Here is a 23,054-nt window from a genome sequence, read left to right on the forward strand (position 1 = left end):
TATGGAAGATTGGTATTTTTCTTCTCATGTTAATTAAAGCATTCATTGAATTGGCATGATTGAATTCTGGACCTTTTCATACAATTCTTCTCCATCCAGCTCCAATCTCTGATCTAGACCTTCCCAGAGTGGATCTGTGCAATATTGTCAGGGACTTGAACCGTGTTGAAGTTACTTTGCTACCTTCTCATAAGGATTTCATGTCATGTCCTTGCCCTACATTAACATCTGCAGTGACAAATAAAAGTGTTTTGTCATTTGTAGGAGATTATCAGTTTTTGAATATCTAATTTTTGTGACTATGTGAGCAATGAGGCCATTTGGCAGTATTTTCCAAGAGGTGGTTGGATGATTGAAAAATATTTCTTTTCCCCGCAGAAAGGGAATTATATGAACTGTCTGAGAAGAAGCGACTTTTATTGAAAAATTTGGAATCCAGTCAGAAAGAGCTACAAGAAGCTCAGGCTTTAGCAGCTACTCAGCCAGGCAGTTTCAGTGGTACGTCTTGTATTTATTTGTTTGCAGCTACAACATTAAATAGGGCATAACTATAATTGAACAAGGTGGGACAAATGTCTCTAGGCCCTGAGTTGCTAGGAGTCTGCTGGCTGAGTGAAAGTTTACTCTACCTCCTGCCTCCCCAACTCATTGGCATGCTGTTGAGTCCTGATTTGAGAATTCATTTTGGCTTCAAGTAAGACAAGCAGGGGTGTAGCTATAATTGAGTGGATGGGTTCAAAGAACCTGGGCCCCCCAGCTCCATACCTTCCTATTTTCTTCATTATCTTCCTTACTCTGAGGGGCCACCAGGGAGAGGGGTGAACACGGGTCCCCTTTCCCCTAGCTACACCCCTGGAGACAAACCCTCTCCTGGTGGAGAGGGGGAAGTGTGTCAGGCAGCATCCCTTCATCCTCCTCTCCTGCTGACTGCGGAGTGCTCAGGGTTCAGCTCACCGCACTTCAGCTTGACTGACAGGCCCCTATGTGAAGGAAATGTCACTGAGCATCAGCCAGCCAGACAGAGTAAAGGAGAAGAGAGATGCTGCCCAACACTCTTCCCCTCCCTATTTTCTCCTGAAGCTTAGACAAAGCTGAAAAGATCTTCAAATAAAGGAATTTAGGCACCCTTTTTTATTCCTGCCCTCATTTAAAATAACAAGGTAAGACCAATGCACCTTTTCTCTGTTCCCGCCTCCAGTATCACTTAGCAACTAGTTTCAGTTTACCTCTCAATTCTAGATCAAAACCTGGTACTCATGTCCTGTGAAAACCTGGGCTGGAGGAGAGAGAGAGTGCACATGCACGCATACACACACACACACACACACACACACACACACACACACACACACACACAGGTTAATACAAAAGATAGAGGTGTTGTTGATATTATATTCATATATGAGGTGATTCTTGTAGGTATATATGTCTCTGAGCCAATGGAATGAATGCACCCAGTGTGAATTTGAAAGTGTCTGAGTGCATGCATTTGTTTTTCACCATGTCCTTATTGTTCTTCTGCAGCAAAGACCAGCGAAACAGCCTTGGGATTAGTGTTCCCTCTAAGGCGTGTGCATATGAGTGCACTCACACATGTTTTGATGCCCGCTCAGTTAATTTTAGATCCCACTCAGGTGGAAACAGGAAGGCCCCCCCTCTGAATGCATGTGTGCACACACTGCCTTGATACTGTCACCCAGAACAAAACTCAATCTGGATAGTAATTCCACGACAGTCATAAAACATGGGTTCTGTGCCTGCGCAGATCAACTTCAACCACCTTCTTCACGTGCCCTGCTGTAGCTTATAGCGGTGGTTAGGCGTCCTCCTTTCAGTTTCTTTCTGACCGCCTTAGCGATCACATCTTCGATCACTTCAGCTCCTCAGGAATAAGCATTTTAAATTAATATGTCTGTTTCAACAGCGTGAAATCAGATTGAACATGTACTATTCTTCACCTTCCCCTAGTTTAAAAAAAGGTTTTTTTCCTCTCTTATTGATTATACGGATTTTGACGACGGAACGGTGAATGATATACGAGAAGCTTAACAATTTTATATTGGTTACAGCGGGATTTAATGGCTTTACCCTGGTCTGGAATTAATTAATCTTCTGTGTAGACCCCCGTCTTTTTCATTCTTCCTATTAGTGTAATACCTAGGGAGAAGATCGCCTTTAAAAAGTGTGAGAATTGCAAGGGGAAACTCCCCTCGACCAAAGGGCACCAACTTTGTTTATTGTGCCTAGAAGAGGGCCATAGTGTGGCGACCTGCCCAATCTGCTCCGGCTTCTCTAAGCAGACTTTAAGAAACCGGGCTGCGCGGCTTAAGGTTGCTTTGATGGAAGACACACTTTGCCCCAGCACCTTGAGTTCGATCTCAAAGACCACACCAAGAACTGCAATGCTCATGCAGTCTAACTCTCGGTGTTGGAAATGGCAGCTTCAATCTTGAGGGATAATATTCAATTTAAGAGACTGGCTGCCATACATACCAGCCCCAAACAAAAGGGCAAGCCATCACTGGATGCGCCGCCAGCAAAAAAACACAAGAGCAAGGTTTACAAAAGGAAACACCACAAACAGGCATCAGAGGCTACCCCCTCATCAATGGGCTTACAACATACAAAGTCACAGCATTGTGCAATATCGCGTCCGCCAGCACCAACTCCACAGCAATCTCCATCAACACTATGCTCAGTGCCGACAACTTCAGCATCAAAACCAACATTGCAAACGAGTGAAAGAACTCCAAAGAGAAATGATCAAACATCGGGGCCAAGTACAACACCGGTCGCCCTCGACATCAAACATGACATTGAGCAGCATATCAACACCGAACATGACAGCAGACTTGATGTTGAACACGATGTAGAAACCGAACCAGACCCGGAAATAGTTGAACTCTTACAATCAGGAGAGACTACTCCATCTACCTTAACGTTTAGGGCTTTCCTTACCCACGGACTCGACGTCAAGGAGGAAGAATCTGATCAGCATGTTTCGATACTGAGGACACCTTCGGTGTCGTATGTAAAACCCTGTAAAACTACTCCAGGTTTGTTACCACATAGAGGCTGGGGAGACACTTCTATTCCTTTATCCCCAGAGAAATACTCTTTGTTTAAGGAATGGCAATTGCAAAGACAGTTAACAGTTAACACAAACAGCAACACAAGTTACACTAGATAGACAGTCTGTCAGAGACACATCTGTGCAGACACTGAGTTCCCTGCAGGAACCAAGATCACAGATAAGGACAGTCTCAATTCAGAGTCCCCCCACCCTTTACCAGGGGTACACTCACGATCTTTCACATTTACTACAACATTCAGCAACACAAACAATTCAAATGAGTGATGGTAGAAGAGATATTAGAAGTCTGCCCACATCTGCGGGCAACAGTGCTCCAGGCACACATGGAGCTTCCAGCCAACCTCCTGAAGATGATTTGGACTCCTCTGACGAGGAATGTTACATTACAGACTCCTCCAGGGAGGATTCAGAGGAACATATCCCAGAGCCCATCTAAGATGTATCTTCAGCCCCTTCCGTTTTGCCAATGGAAGAAATGAAATCTTATCATCAACAGATTGCTGAGATGGCTGAAGTACTGGGCCTGGACCTTAAGCAGAAGACTACTGATCTGGATGACCCTGTATACAACTTTATGAACAAGGCAGCAGGGTTGCAGCCAGTATACTTACCTATGCTTCCAGTCATTACCAAGGCTGTGAAATCAGCTTGGGAAGTGGTTCAGACATCCACACCGATTTCAAAACGACTGGAGACACTGTATAGGATACAGGAAGAGGACAATGAGTACCTCATGAAACATCTGATACCTAACTCACTTGTAATAGACTGCACGTCATCGTCCAAGAGTGGAAGGCGCCACACTACTCCATCAGATAGGGAGGGACGTAAGCTAGATGTTCTTGGCAGAAGAACCTACTCTACATCGTGCCTCTCTGTCAAAATTGCAAATTATATTGCGTGCCTATCTAAGTTCACACATTCCTCATGGGAAAATCTGTTTGAAGAGCATGGAAATCTAACACCAACTGAATTTCAGAAGAAATTCGAAAGCACTTTCATCAAAACAACAGCAACACAAAAACAGTTAGCTAATGCCACACATTTAGCTGAATCTGAATCATGCACTTTGGCGTTTGCGATAATGCTGAAAAGGCATGCGTGGTTGCGATCAACCTCTCTACAGCAAGATATGCGAGATTGTATTGAAGTGCTACATTTTGATGGAAAGGGTCTGTTTTCTGAGGAAACAGAAACTACAATGGAACAATGGAAGAAATTTAAAAAAATATGGCAAGGTCATTTATGTCTCAAAGATACACAAATAATAGATACCAGCCCTTCCAAAGAAGGCAAAATGTGTACAGACGTAATAACCAAAAAGATTATAGGAAGCCATACAACTGCTTCAATCATAAATCATATACTCCAAGGAATAGGCCACCTGACCAGCAAAACCGCAGCAAGGCCACACAACAGGCCAAACAACATCTTTGATCAAAGTCAGAGCCCACCAGTACCCAACTAGACAACAATACCAACTGTCGGCACAAGGAAGAACAACACCTTGTTGCTAGCCAGAATCTCCATCAAACTGGCAAGCCATGCCCCAGCATGGTGCCATATAACATCAGACCACTGGGACTTGTGCATAATCACGATGGGATATGCGATAGAATTAAAGACTCTGCCAGAGTTTATTTTATTCCCGTATACTCCTGAAACAACTCTGAAGGAAGAGGTCAAAGTATTGTTGGGGAAGCAGGTGATCTCAACAGTGCAGTGGGCTCACAGTCAAACGGGATTTTACTCAAGATACTTTCAGATCCCAAAACGGGATGGGGGCATACGCTCGATAATGGACCTTCATTGGTTAAACCTGTATGTCGAGATACAGAAATTCCACATGATAATGTTGCAAAAAATCCTGCCACTTCTACAAGAAGAGAGGTGGATTGCAACACTTGATTTGAAGGACACATTCACATCGGCATACAGGAAAGCCACAGAAAGTACCTGCGCTTCACAGTGGGCACAGAGATATACCAATACAATGTGCTACCCTTTGGCTTGGTGACCGCCCTGCGGGTGTTTACGAAATGCATGGCAGTGATCATAGCCTTCCTTCGGATACAGGGCATCTCCATCTTTCCATAGCTGGACGACTGACTCATCACTGCAAAGACAAAGACACAGTTAACTTCCCACGTACAGGTAGTGACATTGCTGTTAAATGACTTGGGAGTTCAGATTAATTGGAAGAAGTCACATCTACAGCCCACCAAGCAACTACAATACATTGGCGCAGTTCTAGAAATGGACAGCCAAATAGCATAACTACTGGCAGAAAGATTTGCATGCATTTGAGATATGGTGAGACTATTCCAGAATACACTCCTACAAAAAGCTAGGACAGTTCAGGTGCTCCTGGGCCTGATGGTTTCATGCACGTCCACAGTTCGCTTTGCGAAGCTGAGGCTGAGGAAACTGCAGTTGTGGTATCTGGCGGTATTTCGTCCCAATATAAATCCTCAGGACAAACTCCTGCTGATACCAAAGATTCTTTATACTGGTGGACCAACAGCAAGAATCTCCAGGAAGGGATGCCATTCAAGTCTCCTGTTCCCACACTGACATTAACAACGGATGCTTCCATTCATGGCTGGGGAGCTCATCTGTCAGAATGAAGGCTACAGGGTCTCTGGTCTGCCTGGGAAACACGGTTGCACATAAATTTCCTAGAACTACTGGTAGCTTACAAAGTGCTCCAGTTGTTTCAGGACATTATCAAGAACCATGTAATCTAGCTTCAGATGGACAATACCACCACAATTGTGTATGTAAACAACCAAGGAGGCACTGTATGAAAACTGCTGTGCCTCCTCAGTCTACAGATGTGGAACTGGTGCATAGCAAGGAATATTCATATGATGGCCATCCACATAAGAGGAGAGGACAGCTCACTAGCGGATGCGTTTAGCAGGAGTCATGTACTCCAGCAACACGAGTGGGAACTAAATCCCTTGCTTCTGGAACAACTGTTCACCTCTTGGGGGACACCAACAGTCGACTTCTTCACAACCGCTCAGAACAAGAAATGCAAACAGTATTGCTCCAGGATGGGTCTGGGAGAACAGTCCAAGGGTGATGCATTCCAATTTCGGTGGACTCAGAGTACATTTTACTTGTATCCTCCGTACCCCCTACTGAACAGCGTGGTGGCCGAAGTACAACAGGACAGAACTAGAGGAATTGTGATAACTCCCTGGTGGCTGAGACAGCCTTGGTTCCCGCAGCTACTCAGACTCACTGGCTGAAATCATAGGAGACTACCTCAGTGGGCAGACCAGATATTCCAAAGGTATGGACAACTACTACATCTGAACCTTGCCATACTGAATCTTACAGCATGGAGGATAGGTTACTGAGGAAAACTTTGCTAAATAACAGGAAGAGGTCAATCAGGAGAAACTATCAGGCTAAGTGGAAAAGGTTCTGCTCCTATGCGGAATCAAGACATTCTAATCCTAGAAACGCAACATTGAGAGAAATGCTGCTATACCTCACATCCTTGAAGTCAGAGGGACTCACAAATGTCTCTATCAAGGTACATATGGCAGCAATCTCTTCATGCCACAGTGGATGGGATGGTAAGACTGTCTTTACTCTCCCTAAATGCAAAGACTTCATGAAAGGTATTTGTACCCGCCAATAAGGCAGCTAATGGACAAGTGGAGTCTGTCTCTTGTATTTACAACATTAACAGAGAGACCATTTGAAACAATGGCAACTGCTACTATGAAATTGGTGACTTTAAAGACATTATTCCTTGTGGCCATAACAACTGCTAAACGAGTCAGCAAGTTACTAGCACTACGTATAGATGAGTCATAGATGAAATTTTATCCCGACAAGGTAGTGATGCGCTTAGATCCGAATTCAGTCCAAAGATCATCTCAGATTTTCATTTAAACAGCAATATAGTACTACCAGCCCTTTTTAGAAATCCATCTTTCCCATTGGAGCATGCTATGCATTCTCTGGATGTAAGCAGAGCCATTTTGTTCTATTTGAAAAGATCACATGATTAGAAAGACAGAGCATCTGTTTGTCTATGTAAAGGGCCGACAAAAGGGTCAAAAGCCTTCACGTCAGAAATTATCATATAGGCTAGTAGAGGTCATAAAGATGGCTTATGAATTGCAGAAGGTGGCCCCTCCGAGTTCAATAAGGGCGCATTCCACCAGATCATAGTCAACGTCTGCAGCTCATTTGTCGGGTATCAGGTTCAAAGACAGCTGTATAACTGTACAGCTGCTTCCTGGGCTTCAGACCAGACATTTGTCAAGCACTACGCTTTAGACCTTCACTCTGCAGCAGCAGTGGAGTTTGGAAGGGCAGTGCTTAAAAGGGTGTTACAGTAGCTTGCAGCTCCCACCTCTTCTTGCCTCTTGGAAAGTTCATGATACACCCATGTTTTATGATTGTCGTGGAATCACCATGCAGATAAACAGGTTACTTACCTGTAACAGATTATCTGGTAGTGATTCCACGACATTCATAAAGCCCACCCATCCATCCCCACTGCAGAGTGCAAGCTATGTTTGTTTCAAGCGTGACAAAAAAGAGAGAGAGAAATACAGCCTAGAACTGCATGAAAATATACCACCAGTTGGCCTTCAAGAAACTGAAAGGAGGACGCCTAACTGCCACTATAAGATACTGCAGGGCACATGCAGAAGGCGGTTGAAGGCATCTCAAAGAGCTAATGAGTTCCACCTGAAGTTGAAGTTTATCTGCGCAGGCACAGAACCTATGTTTTATGAATGTTGTGGAATCACTACCAGATCATCTGTTACAGGTAAGCAACCTGTTTTTCTATACACAGATGAAAAAAATTAGAGAGAACACTGCTTGGGATGCCTGTAGAGCACTGTTTTCCCACAAGTACTTATGGTGAACCATGTCTATAAGAACCTTTCCATATTTTTGTACAATGATAATGTAGTTCAGAATAAAAGTTTAATCCACTAGAAAGGTGATTTTTTTAAAAATCTAGAGTCATGAACTATGTCTTGCCTAGAATAGTGGCTAACATCCTGATTATATTTACTCAAGGAAGTCCCATTGAAATGAAAAGGGCAAGTTAGGCATGTCTAATTTCTCCTTATAATTTCAATGGGACTTCCTTGAGTAAATTTAGTCTGGATGTTGGCCAATGTTTTTATGACAATTGAATGCTATTTTTGAAACTCCTACATTCTATTTCAGCTGTCTCACTCTGTAGTCTGAATTATAGTTTAACTGGACATTTGATTTTAATTGCAAAGGCTTTGCTGCATTAAATTGGTTAGTCATTAAGATGGTACAAGACTCTTTGTTGTTCTTATTATGATTTTGTAACATGAATACCTTTCTGAAAGTAGTTAACAAGCACTAGGTACATTCAAAGCGTTAGTACTGTTATGTTGTGGTGTGACAGTTAATTTGCTCATTTGATTCCTTGTTAATACCCTAGAATGATGAGTTGATGTATCATAAAAAAGAAAGAAAATTTGTTCCGTCATATCAGTGTCGACTCCTGGCAACCACAGAGCCATGTGGTTTTTAGTGGGAACTGATTATTAGAAGATGGTCTCATGATTTCTGGAGATCTCTTGGGTGTTTTGAAGGATCTAGCCACTGGGACTTTAAGAAGGTGAACCCCCAACCATCTAACCTAATGGAAAGAGGCAATTGGGTGTGATTTAAGGAAACTGGAGTTCTGAAGATTGGAAGAGAAAGAGAGAGAGACAGAGAAGGGCCAAATTAGATGTATATTTAAATACATCTTTCCCCTTCTGTCTCTATTTTTAATTTTCTTTAAGCATTTGAGGTGGGGGCATATATCTGGACCAGTGGTGTAGTCACAAATTCAGAAGTGCAGGCACTCCCCATGGCCATGCCCACCCTGGTAGCCACATCCCCATAGCCACACCTACCCCATAGCCTAGTCAAAAAGGACACCCCCCCAACTTAGCACAGCTTAGATGGCTTTAAAAAGCACTAGACACTCACAGAAGAGAGGTCTACCACTAGCTCTTAGTCATGATGGCTGGAGGGAAACCTCGGGTCGCTTTTGAGTCCGAACTGCAATTGCACACATTTGGATGTACAAAAATTTCAACCTGAGGCCCCCTCAACTCTGGTTTCATGTTAGCAATAGCACTTACATTTATATACTGCTCTATAGCTGGAAGCTCTCTAAGCAGTTTACAATGATTTAGCATATTGCCCCCAACATTCTGGGTACTCATTTTACCGACCTCGGAAGGATGGAAGGCTGAGTCAACCTTGAGCCCCTGGTCAGGATCAAACTTGTAACCTTCTGGTTACAGGGCAGCAGTTTTTACCACTGCGCCACCAGGCAAGTGAATGGGGCCTATGTGTATGTGGCTATATGACACAAAGCTGGTATACAGAGAATCTATTTACATATGAATGCCCCCAGGTCTAAAGGGAATATTAACCCCTTTCCTTCTGGCAAGGAATAATCCAACTGCCATTGCAATTCCAGCATGCATGGTGCTTGTCATGACTTCTGCTCCATTTGTATATTGGTAAATAAAGCAAGTGTTATAAAAATATCATAATTCTGTAGAGTTCTGTCATCCAGGGTAGTCAAATCTGAGTAGTTTGTAGGCTTCTATCATCCAAGGTAGTAAAACCAGAGTAGTTCTGTCCCTTGAACTTTCCACAGCTCAGGAAATATGAAGTGCAAAACAATATAAATATTAAAAGTGTTCAGGCAATATTGTACTGTATACTAATCGTAAATTTGTATTCATGTAGTTAGTTCAGAATATATTTTGTTATAAACTGTCCTGAAATTATTTTGTAGCACATAAACTGCAGGAGTTAGCTGAGCAACAGAAGCGTTTGACTGTAGATCTAGAGGAAACTGTGCATGATATACAAGAAGCAGAATATCGTGCTTATGAAAGAGCTGTAACTGTGCAACCTACTGGTGAGTAGAGAATAAAGAAAGTATTATTTAAAAGGTATAGTACTGAATGCACATATTGGTACTGTTAAAAGCATAATTATCACTGTTATCATCACTGAGTCCATCAGAGGGAGAGGAGACAACAGCTAGGTTCCCTTTCATCATGTTTGTAGGAAGGGTGTAGCTACAACTGAAAAAGTGGGGGGACAAATTTCCCGGAGGCTCTGGTGAAGGGGTGGGTACCAATTGTGTGCTAGCTTGCTCTTTGTTCTGTCCCCTCACATCTCTGAAGAAGAAGAAGAAGAAGGTGGGGAGGGCAGGGGCACATCTTCACTTTTTGTCCCAGAGCCCACTCCAACCTTGCTACACCCTACAATTACTGACTGCCATTCAAAACACAATTATCACTGAGACCCTCAGAGGGTAAGGGTGAGTGTGGTTCAAACTGGCAAACTGATGCACATGGAATGGGCACCTAATGGTCTATTTTCCCATCTAATAGCTCCCCATAGCTGCTATGTGTCTCCAAATCAGCTGTATCCAGCAAATAGGTGTTGTTGCTATATGTAGCAAGTAGTTGTTCTGAGCATATAGCTGTTCAGCTTTGGAGTGGGGTAATATTAAGTGGAAATATGGCACTGAGGGGAGGGTTAAAGCTTTCGTCTGCATGACTGTTGCCCCATTCTGGATTGCCTCTTTCTTCTCTTGGTTAAAAAAGAAAAGCTTCTGGTTTAAGTGTTTCTCTAATCATGCATTTAGTGATGTGTAGTTTGGTCCTTATTGATCAAAATTTTAGCTGAGGCAGTCTGAGAGAATTGTGGACCTTTTCAGGAAACGAAGGGTCTGGACTTTGTTCAAAGCCCTGTCCTAGAGCTTCCCAATGGATCTATGTGATATTGTCAGAGACTTGCACCCTCTTGAAGTTACTTTGCTACATTCCCAGAAGGATTCCTGTTCATTACTTGCCCCTTGTTAATATCTGCAATGACAAATAAAGATTTCCTGTCACTTTTAGGAAATTATCAGTTTTTGAATAACTTATTTCAGTTTATGGGACTCTGTGAGCAGTGGGGCCATTTTTAACAGTATTTTCCAAGAGGTGACTGTACAATATTTCTTTTTTCAGAAAAGGAATTATATGAGCTGTCTGCAAAAAAGCAACTTTTACTGAAAAAAATTGAATCCAAACAGAAAGAACTACAAGAAGCTCAGGCTCTAGCAGCTACTCAACCAGGCAGGATCAGTGGTACATATTTTTGTATTTAATTTAAGGCTTGCAATGAGAACATCAAATGAATGTACTTGGAAATAAGGTCTTTCTATTTGAATGGAATTTCTGATCACTGCAAAGCAAGCTTTGCATGCCCATGCAGAATTATTTCTGCACAAGTACTTATGGTATACCATGTGTATAAGGCCCTTTGCTTGTTTTTCTGTGAAGATCCTATTACTTAATTAGCCAGCCTTATCAGAATGACCCTGTTTGCCCCTCATAAGTTTCTGAGGCAAGTATTCATATGTGACTTGAACAAAGGTGGCCTGCTAATGTCTGGATGATGTAGTGACTGGAGCTTCCCTTGTTGCCGCTCCTTTTCCTTGTCTTGCTTGTGCCGTCTGGCCCTGCCTTTTCAAAATGTTGGTGGTATATGTGTGATGAGGATCAGGAGTGCCACTGCTTTCAGCACCTCCCAGTCAGGGGAGACAGAGAGAGACATTGGGTGGGGGGAATTTATTATTTATTTATTTATTTACTTACTTACTTACTTACTTACTTAATTTATATCCTGCTCTTCCTCCAAGGAGCCCAGAGCGGTGTACTACATACTTGAGTTTTTCTTTCACAACAACCCTGTGAAGTAGGTTAGGCTGAGAGAGAAGTGACTGGCCCAGAGTCACCCAGCTAGTTTCATGGCTGAATGGGGATTTGAACTCAGGTCTCCCCAGTCCTAGTCCGGCACTCTAACCACTACACCACGCTGGTGTACTGTGTACACCAATTGTACACCAGAGCGGTATACAATTGGTGCACTGGGGTAGGAAGGAGAGGCGAGGGGGTGATTGGCTAGGGGTGAATTGGCAGGTGGAGAGAGATTGTGGGGGTGAATCTCAAGAGACAGACAGGACATGGGGGGAATTGCCAGAGGGCTAAACTTGTCTGGATGCAGAGTTCATCTCACTATTTTCTTTTAGTCAATGATTAAGCTGTAGTTAGGCAGCAGTTTTCATAAAAACAGTTAAAACCCAGTATAATTATAAACAATAAAAGCATCACATGTGGTGGGTGAAAGACTTGTCTAGTTTGGCTTTAAGGCTTGAATCAACTTGCGGGTATAGGCCCTCCGTTTGAAGATGTGATGTGTGGTAATGGATCTGTTGCTCTGTCAGATTGCATGCTACTTACCTTTATCTTTGTAAGTAAAGCAAATGTTACAAAATACTACAAGTCCACTCTTGTGTTATTGAAAGAAAACTAAGTCTGATTATCATTGTTCTTGGAACTTCCCTTGGTTTGGGGAGGCAAGGAGTTTATAACTATATAAATATTTTTAAACCCAGGTAATATTGTATACTGTTTGCACTATTGTGTGTAGTATAGGTATTTCAAAACATATTATTTTGTTATGAACTCACCTGATATTATTTTGTAGAGCATAAACTACAGAAGCTAGCTGAACAACAGAAACGTTTGACTTCAGGTCTAGAGGCAACAATGCACAATATACAAGAAACAGAACATCGTTCTTTTGAAAGAGCTGTAAAACCTGCTGGTAAGGAGACAATATTTTTTTAAAGGCACCAAATACAGGAGGACCTCAATATTCGCGGGAGTTCCATTCTCGGCTGCAACCGTGGATACAGAAACTGTGAATATTGAGTCATTGGGACTCACAGGATCGTGGGAGTTAGGTTCCTGGTAGTGAGGAAAATGATAGAAAATGATCAAAAATTGGTCACATGTGAGGGGAAGCTCCCTACCATGCTTTGCTGGTCCCCTGAATTGTGCTGTGCCCCGAAAATTGCCTCCAAATTGGCCGAAAATCACTGTTGGTTTTTCCCCCCATTAAAAAAACACAAAAAAGGAGCTATTTTGAGGCTCCGAAAATGGCTGCCATAAATGACCTCCTTGGTCATATCCGGATACCCCTGACCTGCAGATGTGTGAGTTCAGCATGTTTAGCCCCCTTTCACCCCACATATGCCGAGGTCGGGTCAGTGTGCCCTCTAACAGGGATCCCCAGATATTGTGGACTACAACTCCCAGAATCCCCAGATGCAATGGCTTTTGCTTGGGGATTATGGGAGTTGTATTCCACAACATCTGGGAATCCCTATTAGAAAGAACACTGGGTCAGGTGTCTTTTACCCGACTGTGGATATGTGAATCCGCGGATATTGATGTCTGCCTGTATGCATATTGTTGGTCTTTAAGGCACAATTATCACTGAGGCCATCACTTCCTTTCAGTGTTCCCTCTAAGGCGTGCGCACATGCGCACGCTCACAAGTTTTTTGATGTCCACTCAGTTAATTTTAGATCCCGCTCAGGTTTAATGAGGAAGGCCCCATTCGGAATACACATGAGCGGACACTGCCTTGATACTGCCACCTAGAAAAAAACTCATTCCGCAAAGAGACTGGAAAAATTAGAGGGACCAGTGCTTCCTTTAGTTCTTTTCCGACTGCTATAGTGTTCTCCTCGTCAGACTCTGCTCCTCGGTTTTCAGATTGGTTCTGTGAATGAAATTGGAAAAACTTGATTAAGATTTTTGGCTTGAACTTGGTCTGTATTTTGACTATTTTTGGTGTTGTTTGATGTCGATTAGGTGTTTTTCGGTAAAATCATACTTTTGGCTTGACTTGGCTTGGCTCACAATCTTGTTTTCTCCAAATGGATGTTAAGAAGATTTTAGAGGAGTCTGGAGTCTGCTAAGTGGGCAAAGAGGCACCTTTTTAATGTGGTGATTCTCTTTATTTAGCAGGGAGAGAGAAATTGGCCCTATCCACCCCCAGCACAGTACCTCCAGTGACTGTTGCTGGTGTCTATCTTACATTTCTTTTTAGATTGTGAGCCCTTTGGGGACAGGGATCCATCTTATTTATATATTATGTCTCTATTTAAACCACTTTGGAAATTTCTGTTGAAAAGCAATATATAAATATTTGTTGTTGATGGGTCATATTGTCAACTACAGAACACCACACCAGATCTGCACATCTTTTTCCCTCCAGACTCTGAAAAATAGGGCACTTCATCTCTGAGCAGTGCTGTATGAGCAGGCCCTTTGGCCACCAATTCCTATGCCTCAGTCTCCATCATAATCAATATAGATGTCGATGGTGCTGGGAGCCGCAGCAGCCACTCATCCCCAACCTTTGACACTGAGTGTAGCTTCTACTTCGACTGAATATGTTTTTAAGCATCTGGTTGAGGTGTTGAGGAGTCCTATCTCATCGACATACCATAGGAAGCATAAGAAGAAGTGTAAAGTTTATGAGGAGGAGTTGTCTACCTCCCCTTCAGCTAAGAGGCATAATGATCTGGGCTCCGCCTCCGCCTCCACTTCAAGCATTGGTGTTTGTACTCCATACTCTATGGATCTGCAAGTAGTGAAGTCTCCATCCTCGGCGTCGACCTTGGAGCTGCACCGTTCCTCAACACCAACAACGAAACCAAGGGGTGCAGCTACTGCACAGTCAACAGCGAAGTTGACAGCAAGGGAGAATTCCATTCAACATGAAGAGCTATCAACCTCAACACTGAAGGAGAACAAGCATCAGCATCAAGAGAAGACATGTTCAGAATCAGCTACATCTCAATCGCAAGAGGAGAAATCACCCTTGGCATAGACAGAAGAAGCAGCTAGACCGTCAGCCTTGGTGTCAAGAATGGAAGCAGCTTGACCCTGAGATGTGATGTCTCCTTCAGCGTTGATTATCAATGTTGAGGAATGAAATCCGCTACAAGAGATGTAGAGTGCCACTCGGTTCCTGTTACCACTCGGTTCCTGGTATCTCTCCTTGACTCCACCGAGAGCACACTAGTCGCTTCCACCTTTAAATGGTTTTTCAGCCAAGGACTAGATGTTGAGGAGGAATTGGATGATGATATAATGGCTGGGCCAAAAAAACCCATGAATGTTAACAGTGAGATTTTACTCTCTGATCCTCCATTCATACCAGACATAACTACCTAACCAAGGTTGCTAGTAAGGACTTCTCTCAGTGCACCCATCACTTTAAGTGCACAGGTCATTGGGCATTCTCCTGCAACATATGACTGCTCTCATAGCCACAGGGCTGCAAGAGAGTCAGATGAATGCAGGGAATACCATTGTACTGTATCTCCAGGGCCCCCATACTTTTATGAAGAATATTGCTTGTGGAAAGCACAACAGGCTTCTATGGAGCATGTGAGAGGTGACCAACTCCTTTCAGCAAGTCTAGGAGCACTACCATCTGTTACTCAAGCGCATCAGAAAAATCCAGTTTTTAAAGCTCCAATAGCGGTTGCAGGCTCATTTACATCTTTGGAGTCATCTCAAGTAACTCAACTACGAGTGGTTACATCATCTGCAGTGCAGACCTAAGCTTTACATATGCTGATCGAACAAATAATGTCTGAGTGGTCCAGTTGTGAGCTCAGCTCACATGATACAGTAACATCTGCACTGGCAATTCAGAGGAGGATTATGGGTCATCCTTGGATTCTGAGTCTGAGTCTGCTGCAACTGAGCATTCTTCTGACCCATCTCCGGATGAGAATGTCCAATTCCCCACTGAGGAACTGAAGGTCTACCATGTGCAGGTATATGAAATGACCAGAGCTTTAGGTCTAGAAATGAAGAAACATACCTCTGAGATTAAAGATCCAGTATATAACTTCATGACAGCATCCCAGTCTACACAACCAGTTGCTCTACCCGTGCTCCCAGTAATATCTAAAGCTGCACAGTCAGCTTGGGAGACACTCAACACTTCCACAACAACCTAGAAAAGGTTAGAAGGCCTTTACCAGTTGCAGGAGGATGACTGTTCTTTCTTGTTGAAGCACGCTACACCAAATTAACTAGTGACAGACTGCGCTACCTCACAGTCCTAGCTGCCCACATTCTGCACTAGTAGACAAAGAAGGCCACAAAATTATCATGGGAACAAGAGTGCATTAGATGGCAAGCTTATTGATTAAGATCACAAACTATGTAGCCTGCATGGCAAAATGTCACCATTCTATATGGGAGAAGTTACACCAGGATATTAAAGATCTCCCAGAGGACTTTGGAAGAGATTTGTAGATAGCTTTGCAAAGTCCAATGACATCACTCATCAACACGTGAGTACTGCCAAGCACTATGCAGAAACAGAGCCTTGAGATTTATCAACTGCGGAGTCAATGCATAGGCATGCTTGGCTAGGATCTGCAAACCTGCAAACAAATGAAAGAAAAGATTGAAGGCTTTCCTTTCTATGGGAAAGGCTTGTTCAGTGAGGGAACAGATAACACCATTTATCCATGTGTTTGATTTTTAAAAAATCAAAGTACACAGCAAAAACCTTTACATCTTCTAGTGCCCAATCTTATTTGTCTGCATTCAACAAAACTTACAGTTGGCAGAGGCAATCGTACAAGCCTTGGAAAAATGGGATTACAGAAGGCCTTACCACCGGTTTAAGCACAAGAATTATCAGCCTAATGGCAAACAACAGCCTGCAATAATTAGCAGGATCCAAACAAGCAGCATCTTTGATGCTTCAGCCATTCTACTGGTTTCTATTCAGACCTCCACCACAATAAGGCTAGCACATGATGCACCTGGTTGGCAAAACATAACATCAGATAATTGGGTGCTGCGCATTGTCACTACTGGCTATGCGATAGAATTCAAAACCCTACCTGTATATGCAGGTATAAAATATACTACTTCAACTTCTACGCTAATTAAGGAGGTGAAGGTTTTATTGGGAAAAGGAGCAATTGCCCTTGTGCAGTGGATATGTCAGACACAAGGTTTCTACCCCCATTACTTTCAAATTCTGAAAAGCGATGGAGGTATCCATCCCATCATGGATATAAGATGGTTGAACTAGTATGTCCAAACCAGGAAGTTCCATATGATAATGCTGCAAGGTATTCCACTACTCCTTTACAAGGAGGAATAACTTGCAACGCTGGATTTGAAGGATGCCTTCTTCCACATTGGCATACAGAAGAGCCAGAGAAAGTTCTTAAGGTTTACTTACTGTAGGAAGTGTAGTGTGCCAATACAATATGCTTCCATTTGGCTTCTCAACTGTATCCAGGTGAACTAGAAAAAACTCCATCTGGAGCCTATGAAGAGAATACAGTGCATTGGGTCAATCTTGGATGTGCAGACAAAAAGAGCATATTTACCAAACGAACAGTTCCTGTTAATGAAAACCTACACATATGGGCTATGCACCCACACAGAGACCACGTTGGAATCTAACAAGCTCAATTTCTCCTGCTTTGGACAGGAATCCCGCCCCCAGTCGCTATATGTGGCCGCGCCACTCCTTATCCCCTCAGTCTCTCTTCATCCATGCTTCAGCTAACATCATGGTGTCTTTCAGCTCAGCAACTCGTTGGATCTGGTAGTCTGGTTGTTTTTCCTCCTGTTTTCTTCTGCTTTTTCTAGTTTTTCTTTGTTTTTCTCTATGCACAGTTGCGTTTTTTCACCTTCGTGTTTTTATTTTAATGGTCTTTCCTTCAAGCTCAGGTCCTGGCTGGGATGGAGCTTGGTGGCCTGCCGGCCCTCGGCATGTATGCTGGGTATGAAGAACTTTAAAAAGTGTATCCACTGTGGATCAAAGCTTCCCTCCCCTGCTACGCACGCTGAGTACCTCTTGTCTTTGGGGGAGTCCCACATTGTCGAGACCTGCCCGCATTGCCAGAAGTTTACTAAGCAGACTCACAGGAATAGGGCTTCTCGCTTGCGTACTGCCCTGTGGGATCTGGCTCTCCGTTCTTTGGAAGCCTTAAAAATTAAACAGTCAATGAAAATGGCTGTTTTGATGTTGGCAGACCCATCAGGTGTCAATAATGTGGAGGACCAGGTCCAAGTATCAGGATCATCGCCCTTGAACACTCGGTCTTCAGCAGCGTCAAGCGATAGGAGAGGAGGAGCTCAGTGTCAAGCGATAGGTTGGAGGAGCTCGCCTCTTACCAGCCTCAGGCAGCTTCTGAGATTCCCCTGAATTCATCGGAGGTACAGACAAAGAAGAAGTCTAAGATTCAGAAGCACTCCCCAATGGATCAAGATCGAACCCAGGCCCCTAAGCGGAAAGGATAGACAGACGGGGGTCAGATTTTGCATCTCAACCTAGAAACCCTGACCCTCACAGCAGGGAGTGTCAGCTTCTAGATAAGATAATTTTAAACTAAAGGAAAGTGTCCAACTGGCAAAATTATGCCTGCATGTGGTAGAGATTTGTGTCTTATGGCAGTGATCAGGGTTTTACTCCTGAAGCTGCAACAATAAGACAAGTGTTATTGTACTTATGGAGATGTCTCTTAAAGAGGGTCTTGCAATTGCTTACTGCTCCCTCTTCCTGGGAAAGCTCACTAAACACCCAGGATTATGAGTGTCCTACAGATCACACTACAGATAAACAGGTTGCTCATGTGTAACACAATATGTAAGTGATCTGTAGACATTCATAAGATCCTCCCAACCTACTCACAGCAGTAAGCTGAAGAAAGAGACTTAACAGAAAAGGCCTACACTGGATGATCATCGTTCTCTGGCATTTGTTCAGGAACCAAAGGAAGAATGTTCTAAGCTCCAAAATAAACAGTTGTGCTGAACACGAGGGGTGGTGCAAGAGTGCCACAAGATGCTTGGGTATTCCACGTGTGAGGTTCTGCGCAGGTGCAGTACCCAGGATTATGAATGTCTATGGATCACTTACAGATCATAAGCTACAGGTGAGAAACCTGTTTTTATTATGAAATTATCGGTTTTTGAATAACTTTCTTCATTTTTTAATGATCATGAATAATAAGGCCATTACAATTATTTTTCAAGACCACAATGTAAAACATTTCTGTTTGCAGAAAGGACATTATACGAACTATCTCAGAAAAAGCAACTTTTATTGGAAAATTTGGAATCCAATTTGAAAGAGCTACAAGAAGCTCAAGCTCTAGCACTTACCCAGCCAGGCAGTATCAGTGGTAGGTTGTGTATTTTGTTAATGCTTGCAAACTATAATCTTAAACATATGTACTTGGAAATAAGGTTGTTTTCATCCATTCTAAAGCTGGTTGGATAAGGTTCCCACCCTTCATTCAATAAAAAATGAAGACAATTATTTCCCCCAGTAAGATAGTGCTTCTGTTTTAGTAGTAACATAAGACTAGCCCTGCTGGATCAGGCCCAAGGCCTATCAGGTCTAGCCTCCTGTTGCACACAGTGGCCCACTAGATGCCTTTGGGAAGCCTACAGGCAAGAGTCTGAAGACATGCCCTCTCTCCTACTGCTACTCCCCTGCAACTGTTATTGAGAACCATCTTGCCTCTGAGGCTGGAGGTGGCCTATAGCCACCAGACTAGTAGCCATTGATAGACCTGTCCTCCATGAATTTGTCTAAGTTCCTTTTAAAGCCATCCAGTCTGGTGGCCATCACCACATCCCATGGCAAAGGATACCATAGATTAACAATGTGCTGTGTGAAAAAGTACTTCTTGTTGGCCCTAAATTTACCGACCTTCAGTTTCATGGGATGACCCCTGGTTCTAGTATTGTGAGAGAGGGAGAAAAATGTATTTCCACTCTCTCAACTCCATTCATAATTTTATACACCTCAATCATGTCTCTCCTTAGTCTCCTTTTTTGCAAAGAGCCCCAGATGCTGTAGCCTAGCCTCATAAGGAAGGTGCTCCAAGCCCCTGATCATCTTGGTTGCCCTCTTCTGTACCTTTTCCAGTTCTACAATATTCTTCTTAAGATTCGGTGACCAAAACTGTATGCAGTACTCCAGATGTATTTGCACCATCAATTTGTACAAAGGCAATATAATATTAGCATTTTTATTTTCAATCTTCTTTCTAATGATTCCTAACATGGAATTGGCCTTTTTCAAAGTTGCTGTGCACTGAATCAACACTTTCAATGAACTGTCCACCATGATCCCAAGTTCTCTTTCCTGGTCAGTCTCCGACAGCTCAGATCTCATCAGAGTATATGTGAAATAGGGGGTTTTTTGCCCCAATATTCATCACTTTACATTTGCTTACATTGAACCTTATTTGCCATTTTGTCACCCACTCCTCCAGTTTCGAGAGATCTTTTTGCAGCTCTTCACTATCTGTTGTGGATTTCACTACCTTCTATAATTTAGTGTCATCTGCAAATTTGGCCGCTTTGCTGCTTACCCCAACTTCTAGATCATTTATGAAAAAGTTAAAGAGCCTTGGCCCCAGTATTGATCCCTGGGGGAACCCACTTCCTACTTCCCTCCATTGTGAAAACTGTCAATTTATTCCTACCCTCTGTTTCCTGTCCTTGAACCAGTTACCGATCCACACATGAGCCTGTTCCATTATCCCATGACTGCTAATTTTACTCAAGACCCTTTGGTGGCGAACTTTATCAAAAGCTATTTGGAAGTCCAAGTATACTATGTCAACTGGATCACTTTTATCCACATGCCTGTTGACATTCTCAAAGAACTCCAAAAGATTTGTGAGGCAAGACTTTCCCTTGCAGAAACCATTCTGGTTCTCCTTCAGAAAGGCCTTTCCTTCTATATGTTTAACAATTTTGTTCTTAGGTATGCTTCCCATAAATTTACCCAGCACCAAAGTTAAGCTGTCCAGCCTGTAATTTCCCTGATCCCCCCTGGAGTCCTTTTTGAAAACTGGAGTTACATTGGCTACTTTCCAGTCCTCAGGTACAGAGCCTGATTATAGGGACAAGTTACATATTTTTGCTAGGAGATCAGCAATTCCACATTTGAGTTCCTTCAGAACTCTTGGGTGGATGCCATCTGGTCCTGACAATTTGTTAATTTTTAGTTTTTCAAGACAGTTTAGAACATCTTCTCTTGTCACATCAAATTGTCTCAGTTCTTCAGCCTCTAAACCTGAGAAGCTCAATTCTGGAGAGGGTATATGGTCAGTATCTTCTGCTGTGAAGACCGATGCAAAGAACTCATTCAGCTTCTCTACAATCTCCTTATCCTCCTAAATAATCCCTTTCACACCTTCGTCATCTAAGGGTCCAACTGCCTCTCTGGCAGGTTTCCTGCTTCTGATATATTTAAATACATTTTTGTTATTCCCCCTGACACTTCTAGCTATATTCTCCTTAAACTCTCTCTTTGCATCCCTTATTGTCTCCTTGCATTTCTTTTGCCAGAGTTGATGTTCCTTTCTGTTCTCTTTCATTTTCTGAAGGAAGTCTTCTTCCCTTCTGTGGCTTCCTTGACTCTGCTTGTTAGCCATGCTGGCGTCCTCCTGAACTTGGTGGTACCTTTCCTCCTTCTTGGTATACATTCCAACAAAGCTTCTAGTTTTGTGGTTTAAAATAGGTTCCATGCTTTCTGGAGTGATTTGACCCTCCTGACTTGCCATTTCAACTTCCTTTTTACTATTTCTCTCATTTTTGAGAATTTTCCTCTTCTGAAGTCCAACACATCTTTGTTGGAATTCCTTGACATTTCTCTATTCGCATATATGCTCGATTAGATCACATTATGGTCACGACTCTCCAATGGCTCTGCAACTCTGACATCTTGCACCAGGTCCAGGGCACCACTCAGGATTAAGTCCAAGATGGCCATCCCTCTGGTTGGTTACCTGACTAATTGTTCTAAGGCACAGTCATTTAGCATGTCTAGAAATGTGTCCTCTCTTCATTACCTGAATGTGAATTTACCCAGTCTATGTGTGGGTAAGGGATGCCAAAGGACAGATAGTAACTGATTCAGAGTAGACCAAACAGAGATGGAAGGAGTATACTGAAAATCTGCACAGCAGGGACGTGAACATCCAAAATACTCTAGAATATATTCCCTACTTGCAAGAATCTCTAGTACGGGAAGATGAAGTTAGATCAGCACTCCGGTCATTACCAAGTTGGAAGGCTACAGGAATTGATAGAATCACTGCAGAAATATGGCAGGCAACAGAAGAAGAATCAGTCAAGGCTCTAACCAAACTATGCCAGCTAATTTGGAGAACACCAAAGTGACCAACAGATTGGAAGAGGTCAGTCTACATATCCATACCAAAGAAAGGAGACTTAACGGATTGCGCAAACCATCACACTATATCCTTAATTTCACATGCTAGCAAAATAATGCTCAGGATCATCCAACGAAGATTAGAGCCTTACGTTGAAAGGGAAATGCCGGCTGTTCAAGCTGGTTTCAGAAAAGGCCGAGGAACAAGAGACATTAGTGCTGATGCACACTGGATAATTGAGAAAGCCAAAGAATACCCCCCCCACAAGTCAATATGTGCTTTATTGACTACAGAAAAGCCTTTGATTGCATTGACCATATCAATTTGTGGAATATCCTTAGGAAAATGGGCATCCCAGAACATCTCATTGTTCTCATGAGAAACCTATACACAGGACAGGAAGCCACAATCCAGACGGAACATGGTGAAACAGACTGGTTCCTGATCAGCAAAGGACTAAGACAAGGCTGTATACTTTCTCCTTATTTATTCAACTTATATGTTGAACATATCCTGAGAGAAACAGTATTGGAAGAAAATGAGCGTGGTTTTAAAGCTGGAGGGAGAAACATCAATAACCTGCGCTACGCTGATGACACCACTCTGATAGCTGAGAATGCGGATGATCTGCAAGCTCTAGTGATGAAGGTCAAGGATCACAGTGAAAAAATAGGACTATGTCTAAATGTAAAGAAGACTAAACTAATGACAACGGGTACTTCAACCAGCCTCAGAATTGACAATGAAGACATTGAAGTGGTGGATAGCTTCTGCCTTTTAGGACTCACAATCAACAGTAAAAGATCCAGCAGTCAAGAAATATGCCACAGA

The 23,054-nt window shown here is 42.9% G+C and overlaps 1 protein-coding gene across 7 annotated transcripts in view; it reads left to right on the top strand.

The window, feature by feature from the left end:
- The window catches only part of CCDC7 (coiled-coil domain containing 7), a 457,188-nt gene that overhangs the window by 262,695 nt on the left and 171,439 nt on the right, over nucleotides 1-23,054 (top strand). For all 7 annotated transcript variants that reach the window (XR_008309433.1, XM_053259060.1, XM_053259062.1 and 4 more), the window contains 5 exons: nucleotides 379-498; nucleotides 9,915-10,040; nucleotides 11,146-11,265; nucleotides 12,668-12,787; nucleotides 19,092-19,211. Coding sequence is in view for 6 of the 7 variants with exons in the window: in XM_053259060.1 (XP_053115035.1) it covers nucleotides 379-498; nucleotides 9,915-10,040; nucleotides 11,146-11,265; nucleotides 12,668-12,787; nucleotides 19,092-19,211 (606 nt within the window). In the remaining variant the exon portion in view is untranslated. The remainder of the gene's footprint in view (nucleotides 1-378; nucleotides 499-9,914; nucleotides 10,041-11,145; nucleotides 11,266-12,667; nucleotides 12,788-19,091; nucleotides 19,212-23,054) is intronic.

This window comes from Hemicordylus capensis, chromosome 6 (assembly GCF_027244095.1).
Source record: "Hemicordylus capensis ecotype Gifberg chromosome 6, rHemCap1.1.pri, whole genome shotgun sequence".
Taxonomy (NCBI): Eukaryota; Metazoa; Chordata; class Lepidosauria; order Squamata; family Cordylidae; genus Hemicordylus; species Hemicordylus capensis.